The sequence below is a fragment of the Mastigoproctus giganteus genome, chromosome 1 (genome assembly GCF_048544385.1).
Source record: "Mastigoproctus giganteus isolate SK-2022 chromosome 1, ASM4854438v1, whole genome shotgun sequence".
Taxonomy (NCBI): Eukaryota; Metazoa; Arthropoda; class Arachnida; order Uropygi; family Thelyphonidae; genus Mastigoproctus; species Mastigoproctus giganteus.
In genome coordinates, this window is record NC_143575.1 from 247,087,996 (window position 1) to 247,109,038 (window position 21,043).

General features: G+C 36.5%; 1 protein-coding gene across 1 annotated transcript in view; it reads right to left on the reverse strand.

The window, feature by feature from the left end:
* Window positions 1–21,043, reverse strand: part of Polr2A (RNA polymerase II subunit RpII215) — a 231,014-nt gene that overhangs the window by 155,420 nt on the left and 54,551 nt on the right. The window contains exons 5-8 of the mRNA XM_090376751.1: window positions 15,020–15,181; window positions 14,617–14,837; window positions 10,101–10,233; window positions 4,129–4,253 (exon numbers count right to left, since the gene is read on the reverse strand). Coding sequence (XP_090232877.1) covers window positions 4,129–4,253; window positions 10,101–10,233; window positions 14,617–14,837; window positions 15,020–15,181 — 641 coding nt within the window. The remainder of the gene's footprint in view (window positions 1–4,128; window positions 4,254–10,100; window positions 10,234–14,616; window positions 14,838–15,019; window positions 15,182–21,043) is intronic.

The window sequence follows — 21,043 nt, forward strand, 5'->3', positions numbered from 1 at the left end:
CTGCTGCTCCTGCCCATGGAGGCACACCTTTCTCTCATGGCAACATGAACATTCTGTTGTTTGGCATTACAACAATGCAAAAAAAGGATGATCTGTGAGATTTCTTTTATATTTTTCCTTGGTCGGATTACTGTTTCAAATCTGTGACATCAACATTTGCTCAATGAAATTATTCTTGTAGGGATGGAATCTTTTATTCCTCATTCAACCTTAAAATCTCATCCTTTATCTAAACTGTGGTTTTCCAATAAATGTGCTAAGGCTGTTCAAGAGAAGAACATTGCATATTGTAACTGGCATGTTTCCAAATCTCCAGGTTCATTTTCTGCCTACACCAAAGCTCGCAAAAATTGTAAAGCAGTTATTAATGTCCAAACTATATTTTGAACAGGCGAAGAGTAGTAGAAAACTTGCTTCTTGTCCAAATGGTAGCTGAGCATTTTGGTCTATTGCCAAAACTATTGGTCACAACTTTTGCCAATGTCTGTAACGACATCTGTTTAAACCAGATGGTTCTATTGCCACTTCAGCCAAAGATAAAGCTAACCTGTTAGCATTCTATTTCGTTCTTCCAACTCGTGTTTTGATGACCTTGAGAAACCATCTCCCACCATGATCCATTCAATGCCTCCTGTGATTTTCTGTCAAAAGTAAATAAGAGATGCTAAGAAAGCTCTAGGTCCTGATGGTATTTCTCCACTTGTTCTGAAAACCTGTGCTTACTCCTGTTCTGTATCGCTTTTTTTTTTGCTTTCTTAACTCCAAAGGTGTATTTCCTTCTGTTGGAAGTTTGCTCATACAGTTCCTAAAAAGGGTAACAAATCCCCCCCACCCCATGCAATCATCATCCCATTGCACCTACTTCTACTCTTTCCAAAGTAATGGACAAATGAATTAACACCCACTCTTAAATGAATTAACACCCACCGATAAATTAATTAACTACCCACTCTTAAACTATTTAGAAACTATCTAGAAACAGTGGGCCCAACACCAATCCCTGGGGGAACTCCACTAATAACAGTCCATGAAGAGCAGCATCCAATGATTATCACTCTATGTCTTCTCTCACTCAACCACCCTTTAATCCATTGTAGCAAATTACGCTTAATACCATGCTGCTCCAATTCGTACAGTAGTCTTCAATGAACAACAGTCTCAAAAGCTTTTCTGAAATCCAAGTATATGATATCAGAATTATTTTTTGCATTCAGTTTCTTTGTAACTACATCATAGTATCCAATCAAATTAGTAGACAAGATTTTCTCTTAACAAACATAGGCTGTGTGAATTTTTCATGATCCTGCAATGCATCTTTAACCACTAACTCCATTATTTTCCCCAGAACAGAAGTGAAACTAACTGGTTTGTAATTACTCATCATCGTTAGATCCCCCTTTGTGAACTGGAGATACAATGGCACATCTTTAGTCCGTGGGGACTTCCCCTGAGTCCAAAGATGCTCTCATAATTATGATTAAGGGTTTGCTGACTTCCCCTGAGTCCAAGGATGCTCTCATAATTATGATTAAGGGTTTGCTGACTTCCCCTGCAGCCTCCTTTATAATATAACTGGATAGATACCATCCACCCCAGCTGCCTTTCTTATATTTTAACTTCAACAATTTCCCCTCCACTTTGCTCTCAGTTACTACAAAATCACCCCGTTACAGCTTCATAGCTTCCACGATTACTTCCTTGAATGCTTCCCAGTTGGTCCCACTGTATGCAATTTAAAAACTGTCTCAGACTATCATAGTCACCTTTACGGAAGCAAAAACCCTTCCCTTTACCCATGATGGTAGTAATATCTTTAAATAAATCCCACGTCAGCACAATGTGATCACTGCCACATAGTGCTTCCTTTAGCTGCAAATTCTTAATGCACTAATAATCACTGCTGTTAACCAGATCAAGAGTATTACATGTCACTGTAGAAAACAATCATGCAATAAATCCACAAAATTCTTGCTACTATGCAAATAACCAACCCACAATTCCCAGTCAATATCTGGGAAGTGAAATCCCACATTAGACAATATAATTTATTGGTCTACTATTTCTCTGTACAGCTTGTACTCATCAGAGTCATTAGGCCTATAACACACTCCTACTCTCATTTTCGCTTTCCCAGTGCTTACATCAACACCAAACTGAGTCAATATTGCACTGACCATCTATGTCAACTGGATGCACTTCCTTAGATTTCACGTGTTTCTTAACATAGAGCATAAACCCTCCGCCTTTCCTATCCTGTCTATCCTTTCTGTACACATCGTATTCCCCAAATTCCAATTCTGTACTGCTATCAGTGTGACACCATGTCTCTGATAACCCAACAATATCTGCATTTGATGTGTTGACCAGCATATCAAATTTATTTATTATACTCCTAGCATTGGTGTACATGCAAATATGCATTCACCTTTTCTTATTCTTAGATATGAAAAGGTGAAAGTATAACACAGTCCATGTATTTATTTGTTCCGTGATAACTCCCACCAGTCCCTGAAATTCCCAGCAGTCTACACTCCAATATAGTAGAAGCAGTGCAAGAATCACTTACACTTCTACCTGCGGCTACTGTTAATCTTTTAGTCTGTGAATCCCCCCCCCCAAAGCTAGCAGTTTTCCGATCCACCTAACACTGCCTCGATAGCATCAGCATATATTCTTACACCCCTTCTATTTAAGTGTATCCTATTCCTGTAGAAGCAGTCTTTCCTGTTAACAAGCACAGACCATGCTGAGAAAAATTCTACCCCCTTAGCTTTGCACAATCTCTCTAGGGCTAAATTGATTGACAAGGCTCTCTCAAAGATCATGTACTCCCTCATATCATGTCTTGGCAGAATTTCAGACAATTTCAAATTTAACTCCAACTAGTGACTTTTTTTTCAACATTGACCTATACATGCTAAGTAAATCAGCAGATCTACTATTAATGTGAGTATTGCCAAGATGTACAACAATATCACCCTTTGTGCCCTCAAATGATGATATCTGCTCTACAATGTCTTCAACTTTTGCCCTTGGCAGACATACTCTTTCTGCTGATGGACCAGTGCATTCTGGATTGGAGATTGCTGTGGTGTAGCCTGATGCACAAGAGGGAGCTGGCGTTGGGTTTGGCAGCTGAGAGATCGATGGGCCTCCCACTTTAATACCTTCGAGGGCATCTACCCAACTCTTTAACTCTCATAGGCACCCATCAGAATGCTGAATTGCCACCCAATTTCTTGACACTCTCTGCACCTAGCACACACACACAAAGACATTCTCCTTGGCTAGATCATGTCCTGTTCCAGATGACCTGCAAACTTTTTGTTTTCAAAAAAAAAAAGTAGTGTCTTTCAAATCACTCTGCACACTCAGTTAATAGAAATTAAACTTCTGCTTCACAACACTTATTTCCATTAAAGACAGAATATTTCTTTAGCAATCTATAAGCTCATGAAAAATTATCTTATGCAGCTAATTAAAATTTCATATTTCAGAAATACCTAAAAAGCAGAAATCTTGGAAGTACCCTCAACGTTAGCTAAACACTGACATGAGCTCTACTGTCAGTGTTGCCCTTTTTTTTTTTTACATCTGTGAAATGCTTTTATGGTATTTGAAACTTCACACAGTATGAAAAACATGATTCCTACTCAGATGCTAAAGAGACATCACAGCCATACACGACAGCATATAGGGATAAGTGTTATTGCAAATTTCATAACAAGAAACATAACTTATTTCTGGAGAAAACAGCAAGTACATGTTATTTCAGCCTTTTACTTTTGGTGATTACCCCCCCTTTTTTTTTTTTTTTGAGCAAGCCAAAATCTCTGACTATCCCTGTGATTTCTCTCCCTCCCACTTAACAAGCTTAGTTCTGAACTTTGCTAATCAGTGATAATAATGAACGAAAAGAAGCAAAAAATGATAGTTTATTGTAATTCAAGTAATTTAAAAATTAAAAAATTAATCCATCTATAACTGTTAAACAATAAACAGACACTTAAACATGCTACTTTATTGGTATTTCTTTCTTTCAAATGAGAGAGAGAGACAGAAATGCTAAAAAATATGAGTAGGAACATGTAGAATTTATTCATAATTACACAACATTTTTAGACTTACCTTAGATTCAATCTGAATGTTGACCAGGGCAAAACACGAATTTTATGACCCATCATGGACATTTTGTGCAACGTTGGCTGTCGGTTAAAAATAACAACATCTCCATTTTTCACATGCCTTTCAACCTGAAAATAAAAATTTACTATATCAATCTAAAAGATATAGTGAAAATATATACCATGTTATCAGATGAATGATGATATATCTTACTGAACAAATGAATAAAAAATTATTCTGAAAAACGATAAATAAATATACAGTGCACAGCACTTACGTGATCACGAATAATGTTATCACTTTTGCAAAGTCCCAATCAGACACACACACTGATACATAGAAAAAGAAAAAAAAAAAAAAAAAAAACATTGCCTATTGTAATCAGCACTTTGATTTTTGTTATCACTTTGTCTTATCACAGTTTACACATGTACAGTGGAAGCAATTACATTGGTGTTCAAAGAAAGTGCATCACCTAGGCATTTCACATTTCTAACACATTTTCGCGATGGTATGTTACATTAATGACTAGTATCACAAATAGAAATATAAATAAAAGATATTTATTAATAGTTAAGGCAAAGATAAGTAATATTTGACAGGTGCTCTCAAAATATTCCAAAATAAGCATTTGCAACCTTTATACAACAGTTACAAGTCATTTTTGAACAGGCGTCTTCTGATTTTTACTGCACTTGCTACCAAACCAGTATGTTCTTCCCATTTTCTTTTCAGCTCAGATGAAGAAGCTTTATGGTTTTTAAGGCATAAGCATTTTAAAAAGGCAGTCCTGTTTGGTACAGAGACTCATTTGCGTCTGGTTCCTTTTTTTCTTATCAGCAGAACCAGTATTCTTGTGTTTGAAAAGAAATCCACTCCCTGTAGACTGATTAAAAGACACTCTAAGCAATATGATGGAAAGAACATCCATCCTCACGTAAAGCAACAATGGCACTCTTTCTTCATGGCATCAACTGCACGTAATACCATCCTGACATAAGCAAGGAATGACTGCACTTCTTGCAGAGCATGCTTATACAGCTGATGCAATATTACATCATCACCTATGTGTGTCAATTTTATCTGATGCAATCTGTAAGAAATATTGCCATATACTTACATTATTGGGACGAAAATTACAATTTTAAGGGGTGATGCACTATCTTTGAACACCAGTGTATGTAATATTGCAATAAAATCAAAATACAGTATAAAATACTTTAATTTGACTGCCCACTATTTCTTGGAAAAAGTCATCTCCGGAAATAATGATAGTTTCACTTTCATTGATGACTTTTTCAAAGAAATAGTGGGCAGTCAAATTAAAGTATTTTATACTGAATTTTAATTTTATTGTTTTCTTTTTGTCCATGTACACATTACTGCTCTAAATCAATAAACAATGCAAACCCTTAAGTAACCAAACAGTCATAATTATGAGTTTCTTTGGATGTTATTGTTATTTGGTTTTTAGGAGCATTAGCAACTAAGGCCATATTGCTCCGGGATATGCGGTGGTCATTCCCTGACCTTTCCGCATTCTCCGTATTTGGTGGTGACGGGCTCGAACCCCGGTCTAATCAAGAAGCGTGTGCTACGCACTGCTGCTCCTTCCCACCTGGCTACGGAGGCACCCATGGACTGGAGATGTGCAAATGAGACCCCAATTCACAAAGGAGGATCAAAGGGCGACATAAGTAATTATAGACCTGTCAGTTTAACTTCTGTTCCAGGAAAATTAATGGAGGCACTAGTTCAAGGAGCACTGCAGGATCATCTAGACAAGACTTCAATTATAGCTCGGACACAGCATGGTTTTGTTAAGGGAAAGTCTTGCCTGACCAATTTGATTGGATACTATGATGCAGTCACAAAGGAACTGGGTGCAGGGAATAACTTTGATATCATATATTTGGATCTTAGAGAGGCTTTTGATACTGTTGCACATGGAAGACTGCTGAACAAATTGGAGCAGTGTGGCATTGGATGCAAATTGCTGCTATGGATAAAAGGACGATTGAGTGGGAGAAGACAGAGTGGTAATCAATGGACACTGCTCATCATGGACTGATGTTATTAGTGGAGTCCCTCAGGGTTCAATGTTGGGTCCATTGTTGTTTTCTGTATTTATAAATGATATTGATGACGGTATATCAAGCTTAATGTCCAAGTTTGCAGATGATACAAAGGTTGGCATGGTGTTAAGGGCACAAATGGCAGTACACTGCTGCAACAGGATCTAGAAAAGTTGAGCAGATGGGCCGAGAGGTGACATATGAAGTTTAACAGTGACAAATGTAAAGTACTACATATGGGAAGCAGTAACCCCAGGGTAACATATCAGCTCTGTGGTACTACACTGACAGTGGTAGGGAACGAAAAGGACCTGGGGGTAATTGTGCAGGCAGATATGAAGTTTTCTGAGCATTGCAGACTGTCTGCGAGAGTATCTCATGGTGTCTTGTCAATGATATACAGGAATTTTTCTAGCAGAGATAAGGAGGTGATTATCCCCTTGTATAAGGCAATGGTCAGGCCACACCTTGAGTACTGTTTACAGGTCTGGAGGCCTTATTTTAAGAAGGATGTAGAGCTGTTGGAACAAGTACAGAGAAAGGTAACAAGGTTAGTAAATGGAACAAAGGGTTGCTCTTATGAAGAAAGGCTTAAGTTTTGCAAATTACAGTGTCTGGGGACTAGGCACCTGCAAGGTGATCTGATAGAGGTGTATAAAGCCTTGAATGGTTTGAGCATGCTCAATGCTGATGGGATTCTTTCTCTTGCTCAGAATAATCACCTGAGAGGGCATAAATTCAAACTGAGAAAAGACAGGTGTAGGATAGATGTGCAGAAGTTTGCCTTTAGCCAGCAGGTAGTTCGTTGGCAGAACAGACTTCCATCCTTTGTTGTGGAAGTTGATAGCCTAAATAAATTTAAGGCTGAGCTGGACAGGTATTTGGAACGAACAGAGGGGTGAAATTGGAGTGGTTTTTTTGGGTGATGCTGCATAAGCTTGCTTTCTTGCATCATATGTCTCTACTAATTCTTGTTTGGGTTACTGTTATCAGTTGGTTATTGTTATTACTTCAGCTAAGTTCTGATGTGATCACAATTAGTGGCTACTGTATAAAAATCAAATTATAAAAATTAACACACTCTTGTATCACATGTTTGATAAATATTAAGCCAGAAGATTATATTTCTAAAGCAATTCTCAGGTTCAAATACAGCCTGTTTTCCAATCTATCTTTACTGATGGTTGAAAATAAATTTCGCAATTCAATTAAAAATTAACAACTACACAAAGTAACGAGTACCAACACTCACCATGGGAAGAACAAAGGGAAAAATCTATATTAACGCAAAAGAACTGCGCCCTGTGCATAACCTCAAAGATGAATGGCAACTCACAAGGTAAATAAGAAGAAACGAAATAAAGAAAGATAAGGAATTACAACTGCAACTTTATCAGAAGGTATTTGCTGTTGAGAGTTCTGAAAGATTGCATTTCCATCATTGCCTGCTACATAGTCCAATATGATGCGAGATGAAAACAAATAATAAACATGTGCTTAAATATAGTGGATACTGTTATCAATAAAAAATAAATCAGAGTAAGAGACAAAATTCAAATTTATGAGTTAATTCCAGCCAATTAAAACCAAATCATACTAAGAAGAAAAATTAACTTAATTGAATTATAATAATATTTTTAATTTAACTCACTCACAGTTATACTGAAAGAAGGTGGAAATTTGCCTTCATTATTTCAAAAGGTCAGATAAGTTCAATCCAGTGTGATAAAATGTTATTCAACATTTTAGTGTGATGGCAACTAAAGGCAATTATGCACCAAACAAAGGTAGTTGTAGATGTGATTATAGTGTGTTGATCAAATTCTTACACTGTTATGGATCAGCGCATAAAAAAATCATTCTCCAAGCCAATCATTCTACAATCTGCAGTATTGCAGAGTTGTGCCGTGCTATACCATGACAGGAAAACATCCTGACTGGCTAGTTCATCATAATGTTTTCACACAGCACTATCTGTTCAATAAATGATAATTCCACCAAGTTTGTTGAAACTTGAATATAATTCCTTGTTGTGAATAATAAGTTGAAGGCTCAAAATACAAATGACTTGATGTTTTGGAAGTTCAGTAAGAATGACAGGAGATAATTCACAGCATTATGAAAAACTTCAGGCATCTTTCATTTCTGGGTTCAGTGTATTAAGTACCACAGTAAGTACAGTAACTTCTTACTTTACAAATGTTTAAATTACGTGAATTACAGAAATATATATTTTTTTATTTTGTGCTTATTTTTACTTATTTTGTTTTTATTATTCCCTTCAGGCTAGTAAGTATCCTCGTAGCTTTGGTGGAAGTGACGGTTAGCGCTCAAGGAAATCGATTTCACTTGAAATGAAACTGGAAGTGCTTAAGTGCTACAAATGAAGTGAGAGCATAGCACACATTAAATATGCTCAGTCTAAGTGAGAATACATTACATACTATTTGAGATAGTGCTCATAAAATTAAAGACAGTGTTAAGAGTGGTGTGCCCTAACTGCACAAAAGTCATCATATGCTCGGTCAAGTTTGTGGAACACACGGAAAAAATGCTTGCTACATGGATGAGTGACCAAAATAAAAAACATGTTACCATTAGCCTAGCACACGTGCAAGAGAAAGCTCATATCCTTTATGATGATTTAAAAGAACGTGAGGGGGTGGGGAAGTTAAGCCCTTTTCAACAAGTTCAGGATGGTTTGAATTTTCGTCAATGGTATAGTCTTTGTAATGTGAAAACGTGTGGAGAAGCTGCATCAGCCGATAAAAATGCTGCAGATACATTCCCTGCAAAACTAAAGGCGATCATAGAGGAGGGAGAGTACATACTCAAACAGATTTTTAACATCGATGAAACAGGTTTATATTGAAAACAAATGTCTGATTGCACTTATATATCCATTGCTGAAAAGACTGCGTCTGGCTTTAAGGCAGCTAACACATCTATTTTGTGCTAACAAGGAAGGTAATAATGTGTGCATTTACCACTATCAAAACGCTTGTGACCTTAAAAGTTACGACAGGTCATGCATGCCCATGTATTGGTACTCAAACCTAAAGGGTGGATGACTGCTGTTATTTTCAGAAGTTATCTTGGATCTCAGTTGCAACCAGAATTGGAAGGATATTGCAAGGCAGAAGGACAGGGTTCACTAAAGTGGAGGCAACTGATGGCGATGTTTTAAGTGATTTGCATCATCAAGAATTGTCAAATGAAAATCTGTTTGCACTGGAGCAGCATTGCATTCAAGAGGAGGCAGCAGCGAGCGAAAGCTCAGAGGTCAAAGAAGAATGGAGCCTGACAGTGAAAGGAATAGTGAAAGCATTAAATCTTATAGATGAAGGCTTAAATCTGCTAGCCGAACATCCTAATTTTGAATAAAGCTCTAAAGTACAACGTAAAGTTAAATCTTTACTTTCATATACATGTTCATAATTTTTAGATAGAATCCCTTGCACAATAGGTTAGAGTACTAGGGTATCTGATCTAAACTATAGCTACTTGTAGATGTTGGAAAATCAAGCAAGTTTCTTTGCTTTTATATATATCCTCAATTTCTGGGTATAAATTCATACCTAATAGATCCCAAGGTATTTGACCATAGCTGTCAACTTACAGTTATACTGGTCCCTATGTTCGAGTAAAATTCTCCTTAATGAATATATGTATTATTTTTATTAACTTCAATTTGTAATTTACACAGACACATATCAATAGCTTTGCTCATATTAAATAACAGGAAAGCTGTGGATATGTTTCTCATTTCATCATGTTAATTTAAATTAATCTGAGATAAGAAAAAACATTTACAAAGTGAGTATTAATATTTTATAATGCTAAGATTTACTGTACTACTTATAATTTAAATATTTAATATTAAAAACTGAAATTCATCACCTTATAGCCACACTGAAGATGGAGATCACTTGCTTTTGGATGAAACCTGAGATCAATTCTTTCTCCATTGTCTCTTATTATATATTTTGCACCAGGATACTGATTATTTCCTCTTCTCACCAACTCATGCATTCTACAAAAAAGAAAAACAGTGCACAATTCAAAACTTTATATTAGGACTATGCAATTTAAAAAAAATTCCACTGGTAGGGTTCTTTCAATAGCAAAACAATAATTTAGAGTTCACCAGGGAACAGCTGCATCACTGTTACAAACACAGTGATTTGGAACCCGACAGGTGCCCAACTTTGTTATTTGCTTCTGAAAAAAAAAAACCGTTTTTTTGGTTTATTTTAAATTTTGCTTAGAGTGTAGCAATATTCCCTCTTTACTTAATAGATTACAGTGCTTACTGTACGTGATTTTTTAAAAATTTTTAATAAAAAATATTTAAATATTTAAAATACATGTTTTTTTACATGTTATTTGAAAACAAACAAACAAAAAAAAAAGTATGCTCCTTTATGCATTTTTCAAACAAATAAAGAAACAAAAATATAAATAATAACCAAAGGTAATCAAAGCAAGAACCATTTTTAGATCGATAATAATAATAAAAGCAAGAAACCATTTTTACATCAGTAATAATAATCAAAACAAAAATCACATTTTGCACAACAATTAAACAAAGAGGAACTACTTTCCATGTTATTGTTGTTGTTTGGTTTTTAGGAGCATTAGCAACTAAGGCCATATTGCTCCGGGATATGCGGTGGTCATTCCCTGACCTTTCCGCATCCTCCGTATTTGGTGGTGACGGGCTCGAACCCCGGTTTAATCAAGAAGCGTGTGCTACGCACTTCTGCTCCTTCCCACCTGGCTACGGAGGCACGTACTACTTTCCATAGTAGATACCTCAGCTAACATGCTAATTTCAACTACATGTGTGAGCAAGAAGTTGATTACAAGATGCTGAAAAAAAATGATCACGTTGAGAGAGAGAGAGAGAGAGAGAGAGAGAGAGAATGCTTTTTTTTAGAGAGTTTAGAGTATTACTGATGGGTAACCTTGAGCTAAGACAGAAATCATTTGACGTGCAATATAAACGGAGCAAAACCTGTGAGGTTCTGTATGACTACAAAGTACAGAATTACAGTCAGGCTCTTTCACTTTGTTTGAAACATTTAGGAAGTCAGAGAAACCACACAAAACTTTTCTCAAGAAGCACCTAACAGGTCCAGTGCAACTAGTAAAGATTAATCTACTCAAAATTCATCATTTTCAGCTATCTGTAATTAGAATTAAAATAGCCCTGAATGATGCATGGAAAGAGACCTTTTCTGCATCTTCTAAAAAGTTCTAAATATGCTAGTTTTCAGTCACTGAAGATATACACCGATGAGCCAAAACATTATGGCCACCTACCTAATATGATACTGGTCCTCCACGTGCAGCCAAAACAGCTTGTACCCAGCAAGTCATGGATGCTACAAGATTTCTAAATTGTCTTATGGTATCTGGTAACATGTAACCAGCAGATCCTTTAACTCCTGTAAGGTCCATGGTTGAGACACCACAGATCAGAGTTGCTGTTCCAACAAAAATCACAGATGCTTGATGGGATTGAAGCCTGGGGAATTTGGAGGCCAGGGCAAACATGGAAGTCTTCCTCATGTTCCGTGAACAAGTCTCGAACAATCCGGGTGGCAAGGCAGGGCACATTATCCTGCTGAAAGACCGTTGCCATGAAAGGGTGTACCTGGTCAGCAATGATGTTTAGGTAGGCACATGAATGACTGGACCCAGGGTATCCCAGCAGAACATCACCCAAAGCATGACACCACTGGCACTGCCTTATTTTCATCCCATGGTGCATCCAGGTACCATCACTTCCTCAGGTAAATAACGCACATACAACCGACCGTCCACATGGTGCAACAAGACACATGATTCATTGGACCAGGTGACTTTCTTCCGATCACTCAAGGTCCAGTTTCGATGCTCGCATGCCCAATGTAGACGCTGTTGCCGGTAAACCATGGTTAGCATGGGCATTCAGAGCAGCCCCATTGCAGCAGGGGTTGATGTATTGTGCATTGTGACGCATTATTCCCATCACCAGCATTCCAATTACTGGCAAGTTGCACCACAGTCGCCCTTCTGTTGCCACGTCCATCCGGGAGAGCTTTCGCTCACCTCGGGCATTGATGAGTCGTGGTCGTCCAACATCTCCCCGGCAGTTTGTGGGTTTCCCTTCCTCGGACCACTTTCGGTAGGTACTAACCGTGGTTGACTGTGAGCACCCCACCAGCCATGCCGTTTTGGATATGCTCTGACCCAGTCATCTGACCTGGGTCAGAGCATGTCCAAAACCTCTATTTCCATTACAATTTGGCCTTTGTCAAACTCATTTAAGTCTGCTGCCTTTCCCATCTGAAGAACAAGAGTAACGCTGATTAACAGAGCTCAGTATCAGGTGTTTTTTATACTGTGTCCCAACCCACACACACTCTGTAGTTGCTTCGATTTACATAACAACTTGCTGGTCATAATGTTTTGGCTCATCAGTGTATATACACTATCCTCTAACATGTAATGGGATACTTAATAGTGGGGGGGGGGGAAATAAAAAATTAAAAAAAAATAAACACATACAGAACTTAGTCTTTCTTTTCTTCTTTTTTTGCCAGAAAGTATGATCCCCATGGGTTTAATGACATCAATGACTTGCTGGTGAACAATTCCTTTGGTATGGAAATAAACAAAATTTTGTTTCTGTCTGTGATCTCCAAGCTTCCCCATCTGGTTTTATCAAGAGAGCATGTCATTCGTTCTAATTAGTGGTGTCCCATGCTATCAATGAGTGTCTGCCAAGAAAGGTAGATTTTCTCATTAAAGAAATGTACAACTGGTTCTCACATTCACCTGCTCAAGGCCAAATATAAGAAGCTTTATAGTTTAATGAATGATGGAGTTCCTCCTTTGAATTTAATTTAGTATAGTCAGACAAGATGGACGTCAACTGAAATTACAACTGTGAGATTTCTGCAGCAACAGCATGAACTTGAGAATCATTTTGAAGTTGTGAGAAGAAATGAATGCTGTTATACAGCTGAAATATTACATTCAATGTTTAGTGATAAGAGAAATTTATTGTTTCTTTTATTTTTGAAATCAATTCTTGGTTTCAAAACAAATGACTTGGGACATTTAATTGATTCTATGTGCTCAAAAGTTGTTATTCCAGGAAGGAAAAAAATCGCCACTGACAATGGAATTGAAAAAAATTTAGCTGCAAAGCCTTACTCAGACTATGAATTTGAAAAGGTAATATGTAACTGCAAACTTTCAGATGAAGATATACACATACTATCTATATATAAAAAAACACTGTACAAAGTTGAACTCATAAAACAGCTTTGGCAACGTTTGCCAGAAAATGTTATTGTTTTACAGTCAAACGTTGTGTTTAAGTACACATGAATGCCTAAATCCTGTAAAGAAAGATATTCTCGACCTAGAAAAAAATGTTCTACAGCAATGCGGAAAAGCTTACTTTGATTGATTTTAAATGGTAAAAATTAAATCCCCCTAATTGGATTGAAACCTCTGAAACATGGCTTTGGGCAGAAATCACAAATTACAGGATGCCACAGGTAAAAACCCATTTGAAGATCTTTCTCAATTTGCTTTAATAGTACTTTCATTGCCTTATTCTAATGCTTATGTGGAACATTGATTCAGTCATATGAACACTGTAAAATCAAAGTTTCATAACAGAATGAAACTCGAAACTTTTAACCCAATTTTAGTCGTCAAATATGGGTTGCAATATGAAAAATGTTGTCACAACTATGTGTTGCCTGTGAATGTTTTATGGAATGTCATCACGTTGGATGTATATGAAAGTGATGTTAAAGCAGAAACTTCAGGAACAGTGATGACAATGATGATTTCATTTTTGAAGATGTCACATAAGTGATATGGAATATTTTCAAGTAAAATAAGCTGTTTTAGCTGCATTTTTATTTTCTGTTGACAAATATGAAACAATTTTTAAAGGTATTCTATATTAAATTTTCAATTTTTTCTATCTTCATTAAAATTTAAAATAGGAGCATGGACGTATACTGTGGTCCATTCTGTTAAAATCACTTTGTTTCAAAATATAAAGAATTGATTTTATGATTATAACTAATTTAAATAGAAATTAAAAATGTGTTTTGCACTACTGTAATCTTCTTTTAGAATTTATTTTTAATTTAAACAGAAATCCTGATACGCATGTAATAAATTTATGAAAACAATGACAAAAAAATTTATGTTTTTAGTGTTTTATTTAGCACCATTTATCATATTAGCCTCTTTTTGAAGATCATCTAGCACAATTTACAAATCTCAATCGGCAATACTGAATGTGAATTCTGAATTAACCATTACTTCACAGGGGTGAATATCCCAAAACATGCTGAAGGATAGTGTATATATACTGTATATAAACAAGAAACACACTTACTTGTCAATATTAAAAGGAGTAACTATTTCTGGAAAAGTAAGATTCTGTGCAATGGATCTTGGAATTCCTACTTCATCAATCCGTAGATTTGGGTCTGGAGTAATGACAGTACGTGCAGAAAAGTCAACACGTTTTCCCATCAGATTACCTCGAATACGTCCTTCTTTACTTTTTAATCTCTGTTTTAGAGATTTTAGAGGTCGTCCAGATTTTTGCATGGCCTGAAATTCAAATAACAATTAATACATATAATAACAAATACAAATTAAAATTATTTTCATTTACATTACTCACCTTCAGCAAAAAATTAGAGTATGTTATAAAAAAATCACAGAATTTCAATAACAAATTTGTCATCATAAGGAGTACAGAAATGCATATTACTAAAATATTTTGTACTTACCTTTGGTAATCCTGGCATTTCATTATCTACAAGGGTAGCAACATGAAACTGGAGTAATTTTATGTTCTCTGCAATGATGTGAGCTGCTGCACCACTCTGTTCATTTCGTATGAGTTCATTGTTTGCCTTCACAATATCTGCTAATTTATGGGTGAGATCATCCTAAAATTTAAAAATGAATTTTTAAATATTATATATAACAAGTAATATATATATACTTAACTTATTTATATATTATTACTTTTTATAATCAATTTTGGTACTACTTAGAAGCATCAGGTTTGTAGCGACCCCAACCAACCTGCTAGTTATATATAAATTTAGCCCTGGTATGAATAGCCTAATATACCATAGATACATATAAATATAAAAAGAACAAACTTAATGTAAAATTTAAAGAAGATTAGAGACATTTAGAAAAAATTGGAGGATAATGGAGAAAACTGTAGAAAATTAGAGAAAATTAGCATTCTCCCTCATGGCCATACATCTGCTACTTCCTTAGGGGCTTTGAGCAGACATATAGCCATACTAGAAGAATGCATTATACATACCTGTTTCTGTAATCTCTATACCAGTTTTGCTAGGTTAACTTTAGGTAATTATTTGGTGAATAATTTGGAATAAGGAAAGTAATTTTTTGAATATATGTACTTAATTTTTAAATAAACAGGGTGGTTTACATATATGACAACAAACTGTGATAGAAGATTCAAAGCCCTATGGGTATGTATCAGATTAAAATATCATTGTACCTCACATCCATATCCTGTGGTGGGCAGACTGAAAATGTTTGATGATCTATCGAACTTTTGCAAGTAGAGATAGGGATGTGATAATCCCATTATATAAGGCTTTTGTTAGACCACACTTGGAATACTGTGTTCAAGTATGGAGACCGCACCTAAAGAAAGATATCGAGCTTCTTGAAAGGGTACAAAGATGGGTAACTCGCCTGGTGAGATCGGCAAAAGGGAATCCTTATGAAGACTTCGAATATGTGGGTTGCAGAGTTTGGAAACTAGACACCTTAGAGGAGATTTGACTGAAGTGTTTAAGGCTCTGAGAGGCATCAATAAAATGAATGAGGACGAAATTTTCAAGATTATAAATGATGCTAGAACTAGGGGACATAAATTCACGTTACGGGGGGAAATGTTTAGATTGGACTGCAGGAAGTTTTATTTTAGCCAGCAAGTTGTAAATTACTGGTATAGGTTGCCTACATGGGTGGTAGAGGCTGACAGTTTGGGGAAATTCAAAGGTCATCTGGACAGTACTTTCGGGTGAGGGAAGGCCATAGGATGACAGATTTAATTCCCTTTTCTTTTATTAACTATTATTATTTATTATTTTTTTTGTCATTGTTTTATTCGGGGTTTTTTTTTTGGCTGGTGCAGCATAAGCCACAGGCTTTCTTGCACCACGAGGCCTTTACTAATACTAAATACAGTCGATTCCGGTTAATTGGGAGACACATCGGGACTAGTGCATTTTGGCCCAATTAAGCGGCTGCCCCAATTATCCGAAGTTTCACGTAAAAAAAGTTAAAAATACACCCCCGCTTTACAATTGGTTCACTGTACAATCAAATCACGTTACGACGAACTCAACATAGTAAAGTATCGTTCATTATACGATGCGCAGTAAGTGCTGTTCATTGTGATACGTTTGTGAATTGTATTTTAATTCTATTAAATAGCGATTCTAATTAGTGAAAATAGCAGGAATATTATCCACAGGCTATAAAAGTAAAGATATATTAAGCACAAATTTACCCTTTATTACCTTACCAATTAAAAAATTAAGTGATACGTGAAAATCGGAATTAATACGTACTGTAATATGTACATACTAACTAGTGGACATTTCTGTTCACTGACATTTGTGGGTGGGGGTTAAAATTCAAAACAGTAAAAAGATAAGCAATCAATAACAAAGAACACGGCACACACAAATTGCAAGTAACACGATACGCACAAGTGAGAATGGAATAACAAGTTACGAATCTTTAAAAATAGGAATGAAAAGAAGATTATGAAAATGAATTTTTTATATGATTGAAAATTTCATGGAAGTGTAAACACATTTTACCAGAATAACCCACAGAATTCCAGCTGTCGATATTATCGCAAATTCAATAAGATCGTGTTTACTATCCATTTATGATAGATTGCACTAACAGAAAAGCCCAATAAACAGGTGACTGCTAACTGTTTTATGGTTGTGACCTCCAGAAATCGGACCGAACCACGTGGTACGGTAGGAGACAATCGTAGGGTGATCTCCAGTGCTGTGGTCTCCTGCCCTGATTAAACGGCATGTTGTCCCAATTAAGCGAAGTAAACCCTGGCTATTTTCTCGATTGGGTTCTGTTTTTTAAGATTTGCCCCAAATAAACGGCTGCTCCGATTAACTGGTGGCCCAAATAACCAGTATCCACTGTACTTAGGTACAAAGAGGAAAGGCCATTAATTTTGGAATGGTGATTAACTTGCAACTGATATTTAGTAAGGTGGAGCTGTTAAACCACATTCCACACTGCTGAGTAATACAAAGGTTCCCAATATTAACTGAATCCTGGTAAGAATGAGGTCAAGAGAGATCTTTATATCTTAATACAAAAAATAATCATCTAATAAAACAGCAAATACACTGCTAAGATCTATTGCTGTAAGGGGTGCCCCATCCACAAGCCTATCTCTGAAAAATTAGTCCCCAGTGATAATACATTCATACAATCATATCTTCTTACCCACTCATTTTTCTGTATAAATTATCATTGTATCCATCACTCATTTGGTTTGTAGGACACTGCCAATTCATTATTGCTTCCCCAATATTTGTCATACCAGACAAACATATTCAATAACTTGGCAGTTGTCTAGGGTATATTCTTCTGGAAATCAATGTGCTCTGCAATTAAAAGAATAATTGCTTTTAATAAGTAGTTCCTTAATAACTAAGGAATGTCACTGTGTCACTGTACAATATTATAGGAGAATAGGATTTACAATTATGTTATTATTGGAATTAACACTAATGCAACATCACCAAAGGGGGAAAACAATGAACAAAGAACTTTAGCTCAGCTCCAGTTTTACATCCTTTCTCTAATAGGTACAAATCTCTGGACACCACATTAGTTTTTGTCAAGAGCTTGTAAAACCTCTTGACACGCTCCAAATGTCCACCACACTTTTTCCCAAGAAAGACAAACCTAGAAATTTTGAATATTTCAGTTTTATCCAATCAGACTTTGAAAAATTATATAACACAAACAGCTACTCATTCAGAGCAATACAGTAAGATTCCCAAACAAACTGCATAGCAGTGTGCCATTTCCTCAAAACACACCATGTGTACCCTTTTAAGATGTAGGGGTAATAAGCTTTTTGGTAGTACATTAGAGGGGAACAGGTATCCTGTGTGTTATCAGACACTCAGCCTAAAACACTGATGGATCCAATATCTCTCTATTACAGAAGATTTAGGAGAAGTCCGGTTGGCCTGCCTCCCTAAAATCCACTCATGCACACCTTCTCGATGGTAAGCCCTGTTACGTCACTTAGGTGGCAACGAACGTGTAGAGTGGTTCTCTTCAAGACGCCTGGTCAGCGTGAAGAGGAAAAGACCAAACCCTCCAGCAATGAGAGCACAACAATACAAATGGCCCTCAGTCCCCAGCAGCTTTCACTCTCCCTCTTACGGCAGCGAGAGGATCAGAGTGGAAGCACAGGGTGCTAAGAATCTCTGGGTACGACCAGGCTGCCATGCACGGAAATTGAACTTGGCCTGTTATAACGTACGATCACTCATCGGTGAAGACAGGATATTAGAGCTGGAAAAGGAATTAGAAAATGTGAATTGGAATATCATCGGTTTGGCTGAAACAAGAAGAAGAAATGAATCACTTATAAGTTTATCAAGTGGAAATCTGCTGTACACAAATGGAAACAGTGAAAGGAGTGAAGGTGGAGTTGGGTTTCTGGTCCATAAAGATTTTAAAAACAACATTTTGGAATTCAAAAGTACATCACCAAGGGTGTCAAGACTAATACTCAAGATTTCTAAGAGGTACAAGCTAAAGATTATAATGATTTATGCACCAACATCGAGCCATGATGATGAAGAGGTTGAAGAAATGTACACTGAAATTGAGAGTCTTCTAGATGAGCAGAAAACCCACTACACTATTATTATGGGGGACTTCAATGCTAAGGTTGGAAAAAGGCAAAACAGCGCAGAAAGAGGAACTATAGGAAATTTTGGAATTGGTGAAAGAAATAAAAGAGGTGAAAGACTTGTGGAATTTGCAGAATCTCAAGGAATGTCAGTAATGAACACCTTTTTCAAGAAAAGGGTGAACAGAAAGTGGACATGGAAGAGTCCAAATGGATTAACAACTAATGAAATCGACTTCATCCTCACTAACAGAAGATATATTGTGAATGATGTTATCGTCCTGAATAAGGTAAATGTTGGAAGTGATCACAGAATGGTAAGATGTACACTTGATATAGATGTAGGAAAGGAAAGGAAAAAACTGACTTGAGTAAATAATACAAAGGTCTTTGAAATAACAGAGGAGGAGAAAAAGCAGTATGTACTGGAACTTAAGAACAAGTTTGAGTTTCTGCAGACTGCTCAGGACCAAGATATCGACGAGGAATATTACAACTTTCTGAAAGTGATAAAGCCCAAGAAACCTATAGGGAAACAGAAATCCAAAGAAGAAAAAATTAGCCAAGAAACACTTGTCATGATGAACCAAAGACGACAAATGAAGAGCAAGAAAAACACTGACAGGGAGAAAATTGAGTATACTGAGTTAAGCAAAGCCATTAGAAAGAGACTCGGAGAGGACATAAGAAGATTTAACACAAGAAAAGTAGAACAAGCATTAAGGGAAAACAAAGGATTTAAATCAGCAGCCATGAGCAGTAATACAGAAAGACAAATGATACTGAAACTGAAGAATAGCGATGGTGTACTTATAAACAGCAGGGAAGGCATAATTCAAATAGCAGAAGACTACTATAGAGAATTATACAAGGAGCGAGGGAATGATACCAGTAGTGGGGAAGATGGATTGCAAAGTAGCAACACATACGACATACCCGATATTCTTCCTGATGAGGTAGAACATGCATTGAAGAAAATGAAGAATCGGAAAGCCCCGGGGGAAGATGAAGTTACTGTAGAGTTGTTAAAATTGGGAGGAAGAGACATAACACAAAAACTGGCAAGGCTCTTCACAAAGTGCATTAGAAAAGGTGTGATGCCTAAGCAGTGGAATAATGCAATCATAGTTTTGCTGCATAAGAAAGGAGATAAATCAGAAATTGGAAATTATAGACCAATTAGCTTGTTATCCCATATCTACAAGTTGTTCACAAGGGTCAATACTAACAGATTAGAAAGAATACTTGATGAGAATCAACCGAAAGAGCAAGCTGGCTTTAGGACAGGATTCTCAACTATGGATCACCTTCACGTAATATCACAGCTAATGGAGAAAGCAAATGAATATAAAACACCATTATGCCTGGCATTTGTGGATTATGAAAAGGCATTTGACTCCATACAGCATAAGGCAATGTTTCCGGCACTGGAAAGACAAGGCATAGATACTCCATATATTATGATTTTGAAGAAAATATATGAGAGTGCTACATCCTTTATTAGACTAGACAAAGACAGTAGCAAATTTAAAATCGAGAAAGGAGTTCGACAAGGAGACACAATATCTCCGAAGCTGTTTACTGCTGCCCTTGAGGAAGCTTTCAGAAGATTAGACTGGTCGCAGAAAGGAGTCAATGTGAACGGAGAGTACCTAAACCATTTATGATTTGCAGATGACATTGTGGTCATAAGCCACGATCCCAAAGAATTAGAGGAAAATCTTAATCAGTTATGCACAGTTAGTAAGGATTTTGGACTAAAGATGAATATGGCTAAAACAAAAGTAATGATGAACAAGTATGCCACGGAAAGGGAAATAATGACAAATAATGATTGAAG